A 21,813-nucleotide genomic window follows, 5' to 3' on the forward strand; every position below is an offset into this window, starting at 1 on the left:
CTGGCGGTTCCCTCACTGCGAGAAGCCAAGTTACAGGGAACCAGGCAGAGAGCCTTCTCGGTGGTGGCGCCCGCCCTGTGGAACGCCCTCCCACCAGATGTCAAAGAGAACAACAACTACCAGACTTTTAGAAGACATCTGAAGGCAGCCCTGTTTAGGGAAGCTTTTAATGTTTGATGTATTACAGTATTTTAATATTTTTTGGGAAGCCACCCAGAGTGGCTGGGGAAGCCCGGCCAGATGGGCGGGGTATAAATAATAATAATAATAATAATAATAATAATAATAATAATATACTTTTTGCCTTGCACTTACCCTGGCGCTTTCCCTAGAAAGAGCTTCATTTCATGTGGCAGACAGGAGAGCTTCAATGTGAGGAACATCTGACATCACAAGGAAATCATTCTCCATAGAGGTCCACTTCCATTCACTTGTTCCTTGCGTATTTGAGCCATTTTTAGACACAAGACATCATGACCATTGTTTTGCTAACTTTATTCACATACTAACAGGGTACACATATGCATTAGTAGCATTTAAGGTTAATAATCTCATTTCCATAAAAGAGCTATATGTATGTACAGCATTAAAATGTTTTTATTGCCGCCACAGGACTGTGTTGTACTTTTATAAACTACCTCATTTACACATAATACATTAAAAACTGTATGGCCAATTGTTCTTTTACCACTCCTCCTTGTACACACTGAACAAGTTGTACAAGTTTTAGATGAATGTGAGTATGAGATACGCATAGATATTAAACTAAAACAATACAGGGTGTGATCCAGCCAAAGCTAGACACTTTTGACCCACCGATTTTGATGTGATTTAAAATGTGTATGCTGAACTCTTGCCAGTGGAATTAATGCAACTTAAATGTGCTTAACTAGGGACGCAGGTGGCGCTGTGGGTTAAAGCCTCAGCGCCTAGGGCTTGCCGATCGAAAGGTCAGCGGTTCGAATCCCTGCGGCGGGGTGCGCTCCCGCTGCTCGGTCCCAGCGCCTGCCAACCTAGCAGTTCGAAAGCACCTCCGGGTGCAAGTAGATAAATAGGGACCGCTTACCAGCGGGAAGGTAAACGGCGTTTCCGTGTGCGGCTCTGGCTCTGGCCAGAGCAGCGATGTCACGCTGGCCACGTGACCCGGAAGTGTCTCCGGACAGCGCTGGCCCCTGGCCTCTTAAGTGAGATGGGCGCACAACCCCAGAGTCTGTCAAGACTGGCCCGTACGGGCAGGGGTACCTTTACCTTTACCTTTAAATGTGCTTAACTAGACATGGATCATGCCCATTGTCCATTCACCAAACCCAGGCAATGGTAACAACATCGGCTGAAATCCAGTACCCAGTTACCTGGGAGTAAGTCCCATTGAATTCAGTGGGACTGACGTCTGAGTAGACATGAATAGGATTGCATCGATAGTTGCGTTTGGATTAACCTATAGCCAAGCTCTTTAAACAAACGAACAAGCAAACAAACAACACCAAATTACATTTTGCACCCTGGGCTTTTGTCTTTTCTGTAGTTTCCACTTTTCGCGCTTGAAAAGCAGTGGATGATTCAACAAGGATATTCTTTTACATTCTAAAGTGGTTTTTTTGTGTGTTTTAAGAAAAAAGATGTGACAGAAATCAAAATGTCTCTTCTCTGAAGTCATCTTATTTGCCTATTTTCCTTTTGGTCCACTGAGATTTCAATGCCTTCCAGGCATAAGTCAGTACTATTCTGTTACCTTCCAAACACCAAGGGCATGGGAATGCCAAAGTTAAACATTTTTGCTCCCTGTTAATTCTAATGGAAGAATTAAGTCCAAGCCAAATAAGAGAATTATTGGTGTGCTTAGTTTTCACAAGCGAAATCACTGTTGATTTAGCAATGGTGGGAATTGCAAAAGAAAAGCTAGCCTGTTCCCCCAAACTCCCAATAATCCTGCTATGATGTAAATGTATCTCAGGATATCCTAAGCATGGGAATGATCACCCAAAGCAAAGTTCTTTTAAATTCCACTGCTTTCCACAAGAGAGTTAAGCATGCAGTTCTCTCTGTAACTGTCCCCCATTAAGGTCAGTGGGGCACATGTCCATTTCACTTTGGCTAGATTATTAGCTCATGCTTGCTTGGAAGTAATTTCTATTTATTTTCATTAGGAATCACTTCCAAATACTAAAGTTTTCTAGGGCAGTCCTACACAGAGCTAGTAGCTGTCCCTGTTTATTTCAGTTGACTATGGAGCACATATCTTTGCATGAGATTAGGGCATTAGGCAATTGTATCCCCTGGTTATATATATATATGTCTTTCCCAACTGACTATTATAAATGTGCTATTCCATGCAGATTCTTTGTGTGCAAGATGTAACAATTTAGCTGTTCCTAAATTCCACTGGAATGGATAGTTTTTCAGTGGTTGGTTCATGGGATGCCAAGTGTTGATTTCAAATGGGATTAAAGCATCTCCTTTTTGTTAGTTTACTGAAACTATTATTACTGAAACTGAATTTGGCTTGTTTTGCTGTATGTGTGTATATATGTGTTTCTCTTTCTTTCTTCATCTAATTGGCCTCATTATACATAGTTTAATTGCATATAACTCACTACTTTTCTGAAGTTACTGGAGACAAAGCCACTTGAATGTTCCAGTAACGCTTACTCATATGTAAATGTTTTGGAAAGGCATGCACTGACCCAGTGGGTACAACTTGACAATAATTTAATAGAAACAAAGGCTGCAATCCTATGCGCGCTTACTTGGGAGCAAGCCCTGTTGAAATCAATGAGACTTGCTTCTGAGCAGGCATATAGGATTGTGCTGAAAGTCCCCAGTTAACCACAACCTTGTTTTCAGTGGCCCTTTGTGGCAACTAACTTTTTCTGGATTATGCCCAATCCAGAAAACAGAGATCACACACATGGAAGCAGCTTTTCATGCATGTAATCAATATAGATGCACAGCTGGACGAAGAAGATAATCAGATCTGTCAGAATTTATTAGTCAATCCATAATAGATTATGATGATAATTACCGTATTTTTCGCTCTATAACACGCACCCGATCATAACACGCACGTAGTTTTTAGAGGAGGAAAATCCGTAGGCATGCCACCCGTAGGCATTTCCTCCATAACACGCACAGACATTTCCCCTTACTTTCTAGGAGGAAAAAAGTGAGTGTTGTGGTGCAAAAAATACAGTAACAATATCAGTTGTACAGCACTTTTGAGTGCACAAAGTACATGATACATATTATCTTGAATTGTTGCAGCAATCCTGGAGGGTAGGGGACTATTACCCCACATTGGCTCTGAAAGTACTGAGGCCTATGGCCATCTAGTGAGTTTAGGACAAAGGCAAGATTTGAATTGGCATCCTGTAGCTGGACAACATTGATCTGTTATCTCCTGACACATTTTCCAATGCACATTCCCCAATGGGATAGGGAAGCTTGGAGAACTTGATTTTGGGTTAAAATAGGTGTGATGTGATTGGCCAGTGAGAATGCAAGGAGGGAATAAAAATTAGAGTGGGAGGCTTTGAAAGTCAGTTGAGTTGGTTGAGGTTTGGGAGTTGAGGTTGAGGTTTGGGAGTTGAAGAAGGAAGAGGGAGGTTTAGGTGTGGGCTGGTCGAGTTGTGTTGTGAGAGAGTGAGAGGAATTGTTAGGTGGAGTCAGATAGACAGTTGGAATAATCAGTTTGGAGTTGTTAGGAACTAAGAAAAAGAAACTGACAAGAGAAAAATTAACTGAAACCATAAGCTTGTTCCTGCATTTAAAAATAAATTTGATTATCTTTTTATGTTAACAACTGACTGGATTCCGTGTGTCCCTGTGAGATATGGGGTGGTGGCAGTGGAAAATGCAATCGCAGTGGCGGCACAGGGTCAATAGACTGTCAAACATCCGGGGGCCCTGTGTGTGATCGCCAGACACACACACACACACACACACACACAAACACACACACACACACCAACTAATATGAGGATCAGAATGTAATTATCCTTTAGATTTTGCATTTCTCTGAACCTTATGATCGTGTTCTTAGCTCAACAAATGTACCAAAATGCATTAAAAATGTGTACTTGAGATAAAATACATATAGAAATAAATTGCGATAATATATAAACATGTATTTAAATATGAATCTTAGTGTGAATTTCTTTTTTAACTATTAATGGATTAATACAGAAATGGGCTGAAATGGATTTGTGGATTAACACGTGCAAAACTGACACAGACTAGAAATGAACTGGTTGATCTACCACTAATCTGGGGCCACAGTTAAGATGCACATCTAGTTTGCTGTAACTAGAACTGGATCAGGGCCAATGCATTTTCACTTTGTAAATCCTTGCTTAGACGGCTTGCACGCACGGAAATCAATTTGACGAAATCTATGGAGCCTATTTCCAAGAGAGTGATTAGGATTACAGTGCCATAGACCTTTATGAAAGATGTTTACTGAGAATTCCTAGCTTTAAAATGTAGCCTTTCATATATTTATAATGATGTATGTTCAATACCTTTGGCTTTCTAACAGGAGTATACTAATGGAAAAGATGCTGCTGGCTGGCTCCCATGTGCCTGTTATATCTTGCTGCATGAGACTCATTCAAGGAATCAGGAGAGACCTATTAAAGACAGCCAACTACAGGAGATTTGGTATTCTGAACGAAGGACTCAGCTGTGCAAATCTATTGAAATCTATAGAAATCTATTGGAATTGAGAACAGAGACTTGAGAGTCCCATGGACTGCAAGAAGATCAAACCTCTCCATTCTGAAGGAAATCAGCCCTGAGGGCTCACTGGAAGGACAGATTGTGAAGCTGAGGCTCCAGTACTTTGGCCACCTCATGAGAAGAGAAGACTCCCTGGAGAAGACCCTGATGTTGGGAAAGATGGAGGGCACAAGGAGAAGGGGGCGACAGAGGATGAGATGGTTGGATAGTGTTTTCGAGGTTACCAGCATGAGTCTGACCAAGCTGCGGGGTGCAGTGGAGGACAGGAGTGCCTGGCGTTCTCTGGTCCATGGGGTCACGAAGAGTCGGACACGACTAAACGACTAAACAACAACAACAACATACATGACACTTCTTATCTCCAGTATACAGTGGTACCTCAGGTTACATACGCTTCAGGTTACAGACTCTGCTAACCCAGAAATAGTACCTCGGGTTAAGAACTTTGCTTCAGGATGAGAACAGAAATCGTGCTCCGGCTGCGCGGCGGCAGCAGGAGGCCCCATTAGCTAAAGTGGTGCTTCAAGTTAAGAACAGTTTCAGGTTAAGAACGGACCTCTGGAACAAATTAAGTACTTAACCAGAGGTACCACTGTAGTTAGCAGCATAAGAAACTATGTTACAGAAAGGCAGTTAAATTCCCATTGATTTCAGTGAGAGCTAAGCCAGTGGTTTACAGTGGTACCTCGGGTTAAGTACTTAATTCGTTCTGGTGGTCTGTTTTTAACCTGAAACTGTTCTTAACCTGAAGCACCACTTAAGCTAATGGGGCCTCCCGCTGCACCGCTGCAGCACGATTTCTGTTCTCATCCTGAAGCAAAGTTCTTAACCTGAGGTAATATTTCTGGGTTAGTGGAGTATGTAACCTGAAGCATATGTAACCTGGGGTACCACTGTAGTTGTTTGCGTAGTGGTTTAGGACTTCGCTCAGCCTTGGAAGTTTAGTGGCTCTCACCCTAACCTCACAGCGCTGTTATGAAAAGAAAACGGGCAGACCATGTGCATATTATGTCTTGAGCTTACGATGAAATTGCTCCAGCTGAAATACAGAACTAAAGCTTTAGCTGGAAGGTGTCCTAAATCACAGCTCCTACAGGTTAGATCCCTCCCAAGGTGCATTCAGCTCCATTTTAATAAAAGGATTCAGGTTTCATATTATTATCTAATACTATTCTGTAATGTGAACCTATTTGTTCACATGCCATGTATCATAACACAGAAGTCAAGAGCCATTTTTAGAGCGGACCATATGTACTCCCTTTCCATGAACAGGAAAACTGAGGGCAATCAGAGCTTCTGTTAAATAGCCTGGTTGGGGGAAAGGGGTTCTAAGATGATTTGTGGGTATTGCAGAAAGTCTCACAGTTAATTTGCAATGGAATGGCACAGAGGGAGAATTTTCAGCAACAATCCAGAGATAATTGGGTACATATATAGCTCATTGAAATAAACAGAATGGAATAATTAAATGCTTGGTTCTCTTTGATTCCAGTGGGATATAAACCTGTTAAATAATCTCTGGAATCCAGAGGGGAAGCTGTCTTAAGTCTGTTGCAGAAAAAACAACAGCTTTATGGCACCTTGAATACTACTAGGACTGTTGACGTAAGTTTTCATAACTGCATTTGAAAAAAGTGTTCTCTAGTCTACAGAGGGCCTTCTCGGTAGTGACGCATTCCTTCAGATGTGAAGGAAATAAGCAGCTATCCTATCTTTAAAAACATCTGAAGGCAGCCCTGTTTAGGGAAGCATTTAATATTTAATGCTGTATTGTTTTTAACACTTCATTGGGAGCCACCCAGAGTGGCTGGGGAAACTCAGCCAGATGGGTGGGGTATAAATAATAAATTATTATTATTATTATTATTATTATTATTATTATTATTATTACAAACCTTATTTCCCAATAAATCTGTGTTAAAAGATTCTTTGCTGTTTTCTCCAAATTTTGATCAAAATATTTTCTCCAAATTTTGATCAAAATATTTATTGCTGTAACATGCCAGATATTGCTGTATCCAAGCCCTGAGAGTGGTTTCCGACCCGTAGACTATGGTGGGGGAAAGTCAAATCATCTGGGCTAAGCCTATTTTTGATCACAATCTTTTTTGCTGTTGAGATAAAGTGCTTATCCATACTTACAGATTGCCCCACTCTTTCCAGACAGAGGTGCACCTTTTAACACTGCATGTCCAAACATTTTATTTTTTGTCCTGTGCTTTCTCTGCAAGAATCTGCTTTTAAAAGCTGGATCAGACCAAACATCAAATTAGGTTTTCTGCAGATTGACATTTGCTCCAATTGAGATTTAAAGAGCGGGTTTTCATGGAGAAAGCACCAAAGCAAAAAAAAAAAAAAAAAAGGGGGGGGGGAAGGTGCTCAGGCATGGAACTTTAAATTGCGATCTATGCTTGGAAAGAGCAGAAGGAAAGTAAGTGTGGAGAAGGCCCAAATAACTGGTATTGCTATAGGATGGCTTTGATTTATAACCTGAGTGAAAAACGAAACCTGTTTGTTAGGGTCTCATAGCCGGTTACAACAAAGCCGCCACACACTGCAGGTCCATTCTAATTGTGATTAATGAAGGCCACAACCTGCATTCTCTCATCTGTAGCATTTGTTTTTAAACGCTGCTGAACAAAGTTTGATTCTTGAGTCATGCACTGGAGCTGCTTCATTTTGGCATCTTCATAGCTTTTTAACAGCTGGATTGCCTGGAGTGACCTACTGCTAACATTTTCAGTGCTTCATTTAACACCGATGCGAACAGCCATCGCTTCACTGGCTTGACTAAAACGAGTAGGGAGAAAGAGGATTTGGCTCACATGGTGCAGAAATGTTATGTAAAACACAGTGCTCAAAATAAGAGTGGTGGGTATTTGAAAAGCTCTGTTTCTAAACAATGCAGTTGCAGACCTTTGCAATGAAAACAGAACCACAATACACTTTTTGAAAAAGTCCATGTTAAGATGATATAATGATGTGCACATATTCCTGATAATTTGTGTTCCTTAGTAAAAGTTGCCAGGTTTCAAGTCATCAATTACAAATTTGCCTGTACCAAAAAGTAGGGCTTCTGCCACTGTGCTGCGTAATTTATATTTCTTCTTGCGTTGTCATCCTACTTCCCCAGCTACCAGGGGGTAAAACTGAAGACCCATTTACTTTAGGAAGATGGAAAATGGTGCTGAGCAGTGGAATACAGCAATCTATCTCACTGCATGTTAATGTCTATAAAGGTGAAGGTCTGATCTCTTGTGTTGCAACCTGCCAACATTATCACTGGTGCTCTTTGGTTTAGAAAAAATGCAAGATTGCAATACAAACCTAACCATAGCGGACTCTGCACAGACAAGCATAACAAAATCTGGTTCACAATCTTCAGAAAGGAGTCAAATTTTATGAAAATATGTTATAGAATTAAGACGTTTAGTTTGGTAGTATATGATAATGAACTTTCTTATATTTGTAAGTCTTTTAGCAGTGGGACTGGGTTAAAGTTGTCGCTGTCATTGTGATTATTAGTATAAATGTCCTTGTTGATAAACATTTTTTTTCTCGGGGGGAAATCAATAAAATTGTAAGCAAAAAGAATGATAGGATTCTGCCACTGCCACCCCATCATCCTGAAACCACTCAATGTCAGTACAGCTTTGCATTTCACTGTTTTAATATGGGGAACTAAATGCAAACAAAACCTTTTTACAATAAATCTCGGAATGTTTAAGAGCTGAAAGCTGAGCTGATTCTTGCACGCAGTCTTCACCTCTGTGGCCCTGTCACCTGATCAGGTGGTCCACATTTTAATGAAAAGGCCATTCAGATTGTGTGAGCTTTGCACGGGAGATTCTTTTAAGCATGCATTAAACAAACTGAAAGCATAAATTGGCCAATAGCGTGAAAATTACCAAAATACCAGTTCTCGTGGTCACATCTTGGGAGCCTTGTCCAAAGTAATCAGGAAGCAAAGGAAAGGAATTAGGCAGAATTAACAGGGCATGATCCTGCCAAAGTTAAGCAGCAAATCTTTCAATGGGAGAAGGAAGCACATTTGTTGTTCTGTCCCAGTGAAATCAACTGTACTTTGAAAAGTTTAACTTTGGCTAGATCCAGGTCCATGTGAGGGAACAGCCAACGTTAAAAAAAATGGGGAGTAGGTAATGCTGGATGTGGTGGCATCACACCACTTGCTTCTTTTACTGAACATCTTAGAGGTGTGGGTTGGCAGCAGCTGTATGCCTTCCAAAACAAGTGGCCAGGCCATAAATATTAGCAGAGGTGGGTTGGATTAGTTCAGATGAAGTCCTGAATGTGGAGCTGCTGTGAACTAGCCACCTGGGAGAGATTTAGGGAACAGATCATATGTCCACTCTTTCCTCCTCCCCTAAATCAGACTGAACATTGAAAAGACAGGGCTCTCTAGTGGCTCCTCCTATCACAGTTGCTCCAGAGACCAAATAGCAGAGCTCATTTTCTTGCTGCCTTCCTTGACCAGCATGAAGAAAATACGATGTAACAGCATTTTCATCTCGATGCTAACTTTTACAAATCCCCAAAAAGCTTTTTGAGTTAGTCCGTAAATATGGTTTCTGCCAAGATCAGCTCACAGGAGGATTGGCACACTGGAGATATTTCCTCTTCTTTTCTTTCTACGCACGGCTATCCTGCCTCTTTTGGTTTCCCTTCTCCATTCTCGATTTTACATCAATGTTGTTGATGTGTTAGAATTAATTCTAATGCATTGCACACTTTTTCTGAGTAATTATAGGCTTTAAAGTGTCTTTACCAATGGTAAAATGGGCATGGCATGCATTTAACCAAGTTAATGCGATCCCTGATTAAATATGCAAACTTCTATAAAGTTCAGAAAACTCCTGACTAATGCCACAGGCACATCCTAACTTCAGAAAATGAGTAATCTGTCCTTTTGATTTGTTTTGATGTGAAAATGTCACTGTACATGAGTTGCCCCCTCCCACCTCCCTCCCACAGCTCCTTCATAAACTCAAGTCAACAATTATGTGTTCAAATATTTGTGTGTGGCCTTTAAAGCTGGAAGCAAAGAAAAAATCTCTTCTATCAGTTGACACAGCTGTGAATGAACGAGGCGCCTGCACATAGATTTCCTTGAATATTTTGAAGAGCTGCTTCTCATTATCCCACTGGAATATTTGGGAGAAGGTGTAGTCACTTCCCAGGGCTAGGTAGTGATGATTCTTAAAGGAGAACGGCTGAAGGCTCATGGCTCCCCGGGAAGGCAGAGCTTGGATTTCCACAAACTGTTTGCTATTCCACATCATGACTCTGGAGTCGCCAATAAATCTTGTAAGTGAGAGGTAGAGGTTGTCCTGTATTCGAAAGCTTTTCACAGCCAACACATCTTCCATGTTGGGTATCTCACTGTGTGGGAGGAACTTTCTGGAATTTTTGTTCCATTGAAGGATAATGGGAATCTGTGAGCGGCTTGACAGGATTAGATGAGATTTTCCATCTATATCAACAAACTCAGCATCTGTGTCCCGGAACCATTCATGCAAGGACTGGTAAGAGTAAAATCCCTTGTTGTTCCATTTATAAATTGTCGTCAGACCAGCTTTTGAGCTATCTGCGATGACAAAAAAGGTTTCACTCTCTATCTGAAAGAGTTCTATGTCATTCGGCTTTGAAATGCGGGAAACTTCTATGTCCTGGAATTTGACAAACTTTGTCCAGCCTTCCTCATACTTATAAATGTGTGAGCCACCAAAAAGCTGAGCCACCACCACAAAAACCTGATCATCAATCAAGATAGCTTTGCATCCCACTATGGACTGACCTGTTGGCTCAAACAAAGTAGCAATATCAGCAGAGTACAATTAAATCTTTTAAACAATATATTGACCAATTCATCATTGTTTTTGAATGAAACCAACATAATCCAGGCAGTCAAGATAGTTATGAAGCGACCATGTTTCTTTCCACTGAGAATACCATATTAACCTTGCCTCTGAAGATCTGAAATGCACTACTGTCAACATTAAAGAGGACCCAATGGAGTACGTTGTTGATAGGGCTAAAAATTTCAATGCTGGAGAAATGTTTGGGTCAGTCTGATGCTCTGGACAGCTATATCAAAATCTAGAGCGGGCCCTCCATTTGTTTTATTTATTCATTTATTTAAAAACATTTATAAACCACTTAATATTTTAACACTAATATCTACTTGGTGTACATCATTAAAACAAGAACACAACATAAAATCAGTAGTGTAACAGTAGTATAAAAGCATCTAAAATAGCAGTTCTGGGAATTAAAACAAAAACAATCTTAAGGGTCAGTGAAAGCCCGGGCAAAAAGACAGATCTTTACAATGTTGCTGGAGTACAACTCCCATAATCTCTGACCATCAGTCATAATGCTGATGGGGACTGGAGTCTGTCATCATCTGGAGGGCTACAGACTCCTCATCTCTGATCTAGGCAATCAAGCTAAGGTTCTTAGAAAACTCTCTAGCTTGAGCTGGTAGCCAGAGCCTGAAATGCAGGAAAGTCAAATTATTCCTCTGTTGATCAGGTAAAGGCAAGAGGCCAGATTCCTAATACTTACAGCAAAAAAAGAGTAACTTCTGTGCCTGTAGAGGAAGGATGGTGAACCTGTGGCCCTCTATCATTCCCAGCCAACATGGCCAACGTTCAGGGATCTTGGAATTGTAGCCTGAAAACTGAAGGACCACAAGTTTCCCATCTGCTGTACAGGGAGCCGTAGCCTGAGCATACCCAATCGATGATCATTTACCAGGCTATATCCCAACCCATGTGATTCTTGAAGTCCCAAACAAGGAATACTGGAGTCAACTCTACCAGTCATATTTATGGACCCCTCCTGTTGTTAGCTCATTTAAATAACTGTTGCTGGTCCTTCCAGTAAATGTTGTGACTGGAGGCATCCACCAAAGTAGTCTTGGAAACACCTCTTGAGAGCATAATAGGTGCAGTGACTGGTGCAGAGCTACTGAGCAAAAGGGCTGCTACATGTACAGATTTAAAAATCGGCATAGTAGCCTTTCAGCCTTAACAACCTTGGGTGTCTGCTGCTGATCAACAAGAAAGCCCTTTCTACGCTTTGAGAGAATCAGCCATGCTGAAATAGACTTGATTTGACTCTATAAATGTCCTATCCATACAGCACCCTACCGTACTTCCTGTTCCTTGCTAAGGGGAACATCATCTTTCTACAACACCCAACATTTTTTTTAAAGCTTCACCTAAACACCATAAATTGACTAACTTGAACAAACAACAAACATGATGTTTTGTATTTGTTTTTTTCAAGTGCAATAGTTTCCAGTGAAAGGTCAGCAAAAATATGAGCTGAGAATCACCAAACAGGCAGTGCTGAACAATTCCTTGGCTGCAATCCCGAACACTTACCTGTGAATAAGTCCAATGAACTCAACAGGTTTTACTTCTGAGTAGACATTCATAGGAATGCAGTGTCAACCTCTTAAAAACCTCTTTGTCAGGCTCAGACCACAGATCTTTTGGGAGCAAAACCACTGTGAGGGTGAGCTAGAGCATCTCAGTGTGCTGGATTTGGCACCTAATACAGCTTAGTGAGAACCTTGGGCAGGGGAGAAGTTTTCTCCATCTTGCCTCTTCTGGCGCTGTGCTGTCTAGAACCAGAGTTTTTCCATGAGGGTGAGTTTTGGCTCCTGGTGAGAAAAGGGCTTCCTTCTATAACAGGGTGGGTTGTCTGAAGTGCCTTGTGGTTATTGTGCCTTCTCTTTCAAAGCTGGAGGTGGGGTCAAGTGAGGGGAGGGGGTCTCATCTGGAAAAAGTGTCCCTTTTAATTGGGACATTTTGGTTGAGTTTGTGCATAGTGATGTAGCATGCTTGGTTAGAGGCTAAGAGTAGTTTGACTTAGCGCAGCGCAGGGACTCTCTTCTGCGGCTCTGGAAATCGCTTCTGTGCATGAGCACCTTCCGGCGTCTGGGCATGCGCAGAAGCAATTTCCAGAGCCGCAGACATGCGCAGATGCGATTTCTGGCATTGCGCTGCGCTGGCCCAGCCCACGGAGGATCTCTGTGGGAGTGATCTGGCGTGCCCGATAAGCCTTGCTGACCCCTGGAATAGGGTGAGCCTGTGGCCTGGATTCTGGAATTGAGTACCGGTAGTTATCATAACAAAAGAGTGGCCAGGATGGTAACCTGGCAGGCAGGAGATAAACAACACACTCAGGATTTTGTTTTAGACCATCCCTTCTGATGTACGTATGATGTACTAGAGGTGGTCTTGGGCTGCACCCCTTCTGTGATGTATTTATTTTTATTGTTATTTTTTATTAAAGATTTTCTTGTTTTCCAGAAGTAAGTGTAATGCCTCGTATTTTTTCCATGTAAGATTTTTACAAATCCGTTTCATTTGTTGGGACATTAGGGGGAGAAGAAAAAAAGGGGGTGGAGGGAGGGTGGCGATGTTTCTATTATGCTCAATATATGTAGGGTTTGGTGTCAGCGTTGCTTGTGCTGTTCACTTGTGTTCCTTTGGTGGTGAGAGAGGTTGGGGTTGGCCTAGGGTGTGGTTGTTTGTTTGTGATTGGCTGTGGTGATCTTTGTTTTCGTGTGTGAGTGGGGTGGGTGGGTGTTTTGGATCAGGTTAGCCATATTGATTTGTATGCTGTTGGTGGATTATTGTCATTGTCTTGTTGGGCTGTCTATGTGATAAAGGGGAGCCATACCGGGGTAACGGCGTCTTCTTCTGTTTGTCCCCGTGTCAGTTTCAGTTTATTGGTTAATTTTTCTAGTAGGGCTGTTTCCCATACTATTTGGTACCATTGGTCCATGCTTACTCCACCCTTCTGAGGAACGTGTCCCAACAGTCCCCTAAAGCAGGGATGGGGAGCTGAATGCAGCCCTCAAATCTCTCTATATAGCCCTAAGCTACACCCCTTACTATAGCCATCTTTGAGTATTTGGCTTGGCTGAAATCTGTCCTTAAACAGCAATAATACTTATTGCTTCCTTGGGTAGAGAATGAAGAGGGGTGTGTGTGTGTGTGTGTGTGCGCGTGTGTGTGTGTGTGTGTGTGTGTGTGTGTGTAAGTAAACCCATGACATTTGTGTTGCCTGCTGTACTGTACACACCCATTGCTCCATCTACTTTTGTCTCTGGTCCCACTCTCTACTGGCATAAGGCTCCCAGAAGTTTGCTCATGAGTTACAATTTCCCCCATCTCTGCCCTAAAGTCTAGTTAAGACGTAAAAGGATAGATCAGTTCAGACCTCCCTACTTTAGTTCAGAGTCTAGATTTTTTGGCAGAGGTGTCCCCAGGAGCATGGGGAATGACAGTGAATTGGAACAGTTTCTTGCATGCTAATGGGCCTGCTTACCATAATCAGACCTAATGCAGTTCAATAATACTGTCATTTATTATCTAGCAACTAGTAACATGGAGCAGGGCTTGTTTTGAGCTGTCATGTGTAAAGAGGAAGAATAGAATGGGAAGGGAAGGAGAAGATTTGAAGAAAACATCATCATGTCTTAAGGTGGAAATGGGAGGAAGAAAGGGACAGGAAGTCATTGACTAACATTTTGAGTTGGCCATTGTGGATTCCTGCTTGCCAAATTGATAGAATCCTATGAAGTGAGAGAAGTCAATGAATAAATGCAATGGCGCATCTTTCATCACAAAGGTTTGTGATTCATTTTTCTCAAGCGCATCAGCCTGGATAGCTCAGTTGGTTAGAACGTGGTGCTGATAATGCCAAGGTTGCAGGTTCAGTCCCCAAATAGGACAGCTGCATATTCCTGCACTGCAGGTGGTTCGACTAGATGATCCTGTGATGGCCTGGGAATCTGATTCAGAGGCTGAACCTGAGGAATCCCAGCCTGCACAGGAGTCCCCGCCTCCAGGGCCGGCTGAGCTGGGGCAGGGGCTTGAACCTGAAGGGCCCTCACCTGTGCCAGATCCTCAGAAGCAGACACCAGCTGAATCCACTCTGGCTCCGGAGGTGATCGAGGACCCATTGCCTGCAGGTGCTCCTCTCCCAGCCCTGTCAGGGGAAGGTGAGGTTGCCTCTGGGTCCAGCCTCTCCTGAGCTACAGAGGCTCAGGGCAGAGAGGTGGAGGGAACTAAGTTCTCGCAGGAGGAGTGCTCGCCTCCAGGCCAGGAGAGGCAAGTCACCTGTGGACTGGGGCCGTCCTATGCCTCGGGGCAGACAAAAGCCAGCCAGCCCCAGTCCCAAGTTGCGGGAGCAACATTGTTGGTTACCTGTTCCTGCCAGCACCCTGTCCTGCTCTTCTGCCAGAGTTCCTGACCACACCTTGGACCCCGCTTCAGCCTCGGACCGGACACAGACCACGCTGCACGGTAAACCCCCCCCCCCCGGACCTGCACAGATTTGCCTCATCTCCTCACAGGTGCGAGCAAAGTGTTTGTATGAGGGAACATGAAGATTTGGTTGGAGACCAAAAGACACCCAGCTCAAACCTTCCGGAGGAGGACTCAAGGTAAGAGGGGGCAAAGAATGCTTGGTTGATCTGGGCAGGGCCAAACAACAATATTTGGGGCTGGCTGTCTAAGACTATGATGGCACCACCTCTAATTGCAGGGAGATTAGATGACATTTGCTATCTGATGAGCCTTCATTCTAATTTGCTTATGGGGAGGTCAGATGACGTTGTGTCAAATCAAACACACTGTCCAGTGTATCTTTGTATTGCTTCCTTTAGAGCAAAAATATATATCCAGTATTTGGGTCAAGCTGGGTTGTTGCATAAAAATGCCCATCAACTTTAATTGCATACCCTGAATTTGCCAGTATATGACTGAATCCCACCCCAAAATAGTGACAGTCTGGAAGCCCTGTCCCCCTATATTGAGAAAAAGTATGGCAAGGTTAATACCCCCTATCTAACTTCCAAGGTTTGAATTTAATCCCCCCCCCCACCTCTGATGCTGAGGGTTGCTTTTTGTTTTTTTAAGAGTTAAAAGAGATTTGATCTCTAACATTTCATCTGCTTTGGTCTATAGTGTTACTGTACTCCATACTGAAGAATCAAGTTTACTTATTGCTGCATAGCTCTGCTTTGCATTCCATTTCTTGGTCAAACTAGAGTGTGGCATCTTGTGACCCTCTGAGGATCCTGCAATATATGAACTCATATTCTATCCATCATAATGATAACCATTTTGTTAGTGAACTAGACTAAACTATTTTTTATTTTTCAATGGATCCAACCTAAATTCAGCAGAGATCAGCAAGAGATATTCTTTTCAATATGCATTTTTTCCTGATACTCGGATACTTAAAAAAAAAAGACACTAATAATCAATTAAGTAATATAACAAATAAGAATTATGTGTTCATTTTTACCAGTAATGTTGTCATAACTCCTGAAGTTCTTCTCAATGTGATCCCATTCTAGCACCATGCAATTTTCCATGCTGGGCTGGGCAATGGCGACATACACGTCATTGTTTGAGTGGTATGTGTCCACTGAAACTGACTGGTAGGGTAAAATCTGATGAACCACAAAATCTGAAAATAAATGTTTGTAATTAAAAACAACAAAAATGTTACAGTTGAACTTGACAGAAAACATAAAGAAAAAAGACACGTTATGCTGATTTCTCTCTGGAAAACCCTGGCTTGGAAAAATTACTTTGGGGAACAGTCTTCAAGGGGGAAGACAGCAGAATGAAGTATGAATTTAAACCCCCATGTTTCCACATTTCCACACACTGTGCCTTTCTGTGACTACATCCTCTGTGTCTCTTCTGCTTTCTGATACCTACAGTATCTTGTAAGTCTTAAAGCTATGAAATTTTGAATTAACTAATATATACAGATGATTCTACCCTTTTTGGGGGGGGGCACTGAAAAGAAAAGTTTTAAATGATGTATCCATTTTGCTCTGAAATGACAGAAGTCAGTAGCAAAGGAAGGCATCCCAGCAATTTGTTTCACAGTATGGATTCTAAAGAATTTCACTTCACACTGCTGGAACACTCTATTAAAAAATGCATTTTCTTTCCAGAGGTGGGCTGTCAGATTGTTCCTTCACTAATAGAATTGCTTTGCTTTCTCAGCATTTTACTTCTCCTGCAGTTGTTTTGAAAACTGGAACACATTTCGCTGATTTTATCCAACACTTTCATGTGTAGCTGTTGATCAGTTGAAGTAACAACTGTGTGGCTGGATGATGCCCCTCTGACTGCCATGTTCAAAAAGCCTTTAATCAGTTACTATGCAAGTTTCAACCCACCAAAGACTACAGGCCACCAGCCTGAAATTTGCTGTGATGTTTACAGGTTACAATACATGGAGTAAATATAATAATAATAATAATAATAATAATAATAATAATAATAATAATAATAATAATATAATTATTATTATTATTATTATTATTATTATTTATTATTTGTACCCCGCCCATCTGGCTGGGTTTCCCCAGCCACTCTGGGCGGCTTCCAACAAAGATGAAAAATACACTAAAATTTATTTTTTTAGTATTTATACTTTCCCCGCATTTTCCATAATCCTTACAGCATAGTAGGCCAGTATGCCCATGAGCAGTAGTGGTGGTGAGAGATAAAGGTAAAGGTAAAGGGACCCCTGACCATTAGGTCCAGTCGTGACCGACTCTGGGGTTGCAGCGCTCATCTCGCTTTATTGGCCGAGGGAGCCGGCGTACAGCTTCCGGGTCATGTGGCCAGCACAACTAAGCCGCTTCTGGCGAACCAGAGCAGCGCACAGAAACGCTGTTTACCTTCATACCGGAGTGGTACCTATTTATCTACTTGCACTTTGACGTGCTTTCAAACTGCTAGGTTGGCAGGAGCAGGGACTGAGCAACGAGAGCTCACCCCATCATGGGGATTCGAACCGCCAACCTTCTGATCAGCAAGTCTTATGCTCTGTGGTTTAACCCACAGCGCCACCCGCGCCCCTTCGGTGAGAGATAGTTACTTGCTTAAAGACATCCCACATGGTTGAGTCAGGTCTTGAACCAGAGAATCGCAACTCACAGAATATGATCTTAACTATGGCCTCAAACTAGGTATGCAGCGTCAATGAATTGGTGAATGTATATAAACACAGGTGATTGTGCACATTCACAGGAAGGCACTAGGAGAATGTGCACCAACCGACAGCATCAACAGGGAATTTTACACATGGCCTGGTGAGTGAAGATAACGGTCAGCAAATGCTAGAGAATGTGAAAGTATCAGAAATGTTTCAAACATGGTTCAGCGAATAAGCATGGCATTAGTGTCAGTTCTGTGCAACAGCCAGGCCCAATCTCCTATTTATGTTGACATACCAGTATACATACTTTCTGGTTGACATTGTCTACCTGTACATACACCTGAACAGCACTTGGAAGACTAGGCATGTTGACCGGTCAATGCAGAAGACCCCTGTTAGTAAAGAATCTTCACACCATCATGTGAAATCTAACAGTCACCAGTATTTATGCACATCCCCCACTGAACTCAAAATAATCACTACACACTTCTGGAGAAGTAAATGACAGAAGCTGTAACTCTACTAAACATGCAACAGTTAGTTTACCATTGTTGATACACCACTGATAATAATTGCATGGCCTAAGCATGGTCCTTAAAAAGCAGAGACATCACCTTGCCAACAAAGGCCCGTATAGTTAAAGCTATGGTTTTCCCGTTAGTGATGTATGGAAGTGAGAGCTTGCCTGTAAAGAAGGCTGATCGCTGAAGAATTAATGCTTTTGAATTATGGTGCTGGAGGAGACTCTTGAGAGTCCCATGGACTGCAAGAAGATCAAACCTATCCATTCTTAAGGAAATCAGCCCTGAGTGCTCACTGGAAGGACAGATCGTGAAGTTGAGGCTCCAATACTTTGGCCTCCTCATGAGAAGAGAAGACTCCCTGGAAAAGACCCTGATGTTGGGAAAGATGGAGGGCACAAGGAGAAGGGGACGACAGAGGACGAGATGGTTGGATAGTGTTCTCGAAGCTACCAACATGAGTCTGACCAAACTGCGGGAGGCAGTGGAAGACAGAAGTGCCTGGCGTTCTCTGGTCCACGGGGTCACGAAGAGTCGGCCACGACTAAACAACTAAACAACAACAAAGCATGGTCCTCTACAAAAAGTAAAGACATACCAATAGCAACAGGCTTTGCCTATGCATATACACTTTTTCTTCATACACTCCAGGGAAATTTCAATCCTTTCTCATTTTGATGTCAGTTTATTTCAGTCTTTACTTTTGGTACATTTTCTGGCACTCTTAAGATTTCCCACTGAGTGCTTAAATCTTCCTGCCTCCTTACTTGCATTTCGCATTTTGTCTTGGGAGTTTATAGTAAGACTAATCTACTTTTATATCGCCCCCTAAACAAGATTTCTCAGCACTGACAGTTTGCTCTTGTAATGCTGGAGAGCACAAAGCCCTTTGCCATTATAAAACCTGAACAAATGGGGGGGGGGGGTGCAGGGAGAGTTTTTTTATGTCCAAGGTATGTGAATGACTTGCCAAGAATTTCCTTCTCCTACTATTCTATTGGGGGGGGGGGGAGGGAAATGCTGCTATTCTTTGTTGTTTAGTCGTGTCCGCCTCTTCGTGACCCCATGGACCAGAGCACGCCAGGCACTCCTGTCTTCCACTGCCTCCCACAGTGTGGTCAAACTCATGTTCGTAGCTTCGAAAACACTGTCCAACCATCTCATCCTCTGTCGTCCCCTTCTCTTTGTGCCCTCCATCTTTCCCAACATCAGGGTCTTTTCCAGGGAGTCTTCTCTTCTCATGAGGTGGCCAAAGTATTGGAGCCTCAGCTTCAGGATCCGTCCTTCCAGTGAGCACTCAGGGCTGATTTCCTTCAGAATGGATAGGTTTGGTCTTCTTGCAGTCCATGGGACTCTCAAGAGTCTCCTTCAGACCATAATTCAAAAGCATCAATTCTTTGGCGATCAGCCTTCTTTATGGTCCAGCTCTCACTTCCATACATCACTACTGGGAAAGCCATAGCTTTAATTATACGGACCTTTGTTGGCTAGGTGATGTCTCTGCTATTCTACTATTGCTGATATCAGAATATTAAAAGAGACATGCATGCATGTGAAAGAGAGGAGGATCCCCACACTCAGGAGTTTTTGTGGGTTTGTGTGCCTGCTGCACACAATCAAAGAGTTAAACAACTACATGACATTTAGAAGACATCTGAAGGCAGCCCTGTTTAGGGAAGTTTTTAATCACTGAAGTTTCAATGTATTTTTAATCTTTTGTTGGAAGCCGCCCAGAGTGGCTGGGGAAACCCAGCCAGATGGGCGGGGTACAAATAAATTATTATTATTAGTAGTAGTAAAGGTAAAGGGACCCCTGACCATTAGGTCAAGTCGTGACCAACTGTGGGGTTGTGGCACTCATCTCTCTTTATTGGCCGAGGGAGCCGGCGTTCAGCTTCCGGGTCATGTGGCCAGCATGACAAAGCTGCTTCTGCCGAACCAGAGCAGCGCACGGAAATGCCATTTACCTTCCTGCTGGAGCGGTACCTATTTATCTACTTGCACTTCGTGCTTTCGAACTGCTAGGTTGGCAGGAGCAGGGACCGAGCAATGGGAGCTCACCCCGTCGCGGGGAATCGAACCACTGACCTTCTGATCAGCAAGTCCTAGTCTCTGTGGTTTAACCCACAGCGCCACCCACGTCCCTTTATTATTATTATTACTATTATTAAGTATTAAATGGCACTTGAAGCTTTGACTTCATGTGCAGGGAGAAAAAGCTGCCCATTCTTTGAATCCAGGTTCATACTAGCAAAACGGAGAACTTAAAGTTGAGCTAGATGCGACAGAAGGACACAGGGCTGGTGTTGAAAACATCACTGTCTATATTTAGTTCTCCCCTGTGCCCTGAGCGAGACGCATCGCACAGCATGCGGTCCCTAAATTGTTTCCCCACTCCACTTCTCTACATTAGCTGCCACTAGCAAGGGAGAGAAAATATACAGTTGTGGTGAAGTGATGACACAGGGTAATCGTGTTACTACATGTTACTGGGAATGAGACACTAGATCACGGTTTTTGCCAACAGAGCCATGTTGTCCATAACCTTTAATTCTACCATTAGTCTTGTCTTACCTTCCTTTGTCTGAGCAGATCCAGGAAGACAAATCTATTCTAACAGTGCAATACTACATATGTTTAATCCGAAGTAAGGCTTACTAGGCCTTACTAGTAAGTGTTTCAGAAAAACAACAGAACAGAAGGTGTCAGCAAGCAGGGATGTAGGAGAAGATTAAGAATTAGGTAAAAGAAGAACATTTTATACACAAAGGAGTGGATTTTTAAGAACTAAGTACAGTGGTACCTCGCAAGATGAAATTAATTCGTTCTGCGAGTTTTTTCGTCTTGCGAGTTTTTCGTCTTGCGAAGCACGGATTTTGGAAAAGCTTCAAAAATCACCAAAGTCTTCCAAAACCTCAAAAAAAGGCTACCACAACGCGTGCTATGAGTTGCTCCTCGAAGTCAAGTCGCAACTGCACCCCCTGAATGCACCCTGGGTATTAACGGTTTTAAGAAAAAGGAAACAAACTTGTAAGACATTTTCGTCTTGCGAAGCAAGCCCATAGGGAAATTCGTCTTGCGAAGCAACTCAAAAAACCGAAAAACTCTTTCGTCTTGCGAGTTTTTCGTCTTACGAGGCATTCTTCTTGCGAGGTACCACTGTATTAGCTTTTTAACTAATCTGTCATCACTTTCCATGTAAATAATAAAATGAGACAATTAAAAATAGGACATTTATGTCAATGCTAACAGAACAACGGTCTGGGAAAACACCTTATCAGCGTTCTTGGTTTGTGGACTTGCATAGCTCACACTTCTCATTATTCATTTGAATAAAATATACCTGTAGTGGTGCATTCATCATCAAAACTTGAGACATCATTTAACTTCTTGTCCTGAAATTCTGCTGGACCAACACACAGGACATCAGAAACAGTGGAATTTGTCATCTTTAACCACAAAAACAACCACTTGGCTTTGCAGTCACATTCAAACTTATTTCCCCTTAAATCTCTAAAAGGACACATAAAAATAAAATAAACAGATT

At 42.4% G+C, this 21,813-nt stretch overlaps 1 protein-coding gene and 1 long non-coding RNA gene across 2 annotated transcripts in view; both read right to left on the bottom strand.

The window, feature by feature from the left end:
- Positions 1–478: 478 nt before the first annotated feature.
- Positions 479–3,015, bottom strand: LOC307223660. The gene is made up of 2 exons (XR_013842168.1): positions 1,272–3,015; positions 479–889 (listed from the first exon to the last, which is right to left on the bottom strand). It is a non-coding gene; the product is annotated as an uncharacterized lncRNA (long non-coding RNA).
- Positions 3,016–8,386: 5,371 nt separating this feature from the next.
- The window catches only part of LGI2 (leucine rich repeat LGI family member 2), a 28,204-nt gene continuing 14,777 nt past the window's right edge, over positions 8,387–21,813 (bottom strand). Inside the window, exons 6-8 of the mRNA XM_079989760.1 lie at positions 21,610–21,779; positions 16,087–16,251; positions 8,387–10,549 (exon numbers count right to left, since the gene is read on the bottom strand). Coding sequence (XP_079845886.1) covers positions 9,732–10,549; positions 16,087–16,251; positions 21,610–21,779 — 1,153 coding nt within the window. The 3' untranslated portion in view covers positions 8,387–9,731. The remainder of the gene's footprint in view (positions 10,550–16,086; positions 16,252–21,609; positions 21,780–21,813) is intronic.

This window comes from Podarcis cretensis, assembly GCF_951804945.1.
Source record: "Podarcis cretensis genome assembly, chromosome: 9".
In the NCBI taxonomy this organism is placed as follows: domain Eukaryota; kingdom Metazoa; phylum Chordata; class Lepidosauria; order Squamata; family Lacertidae; genus Podarcis; species Podarcis cretensis.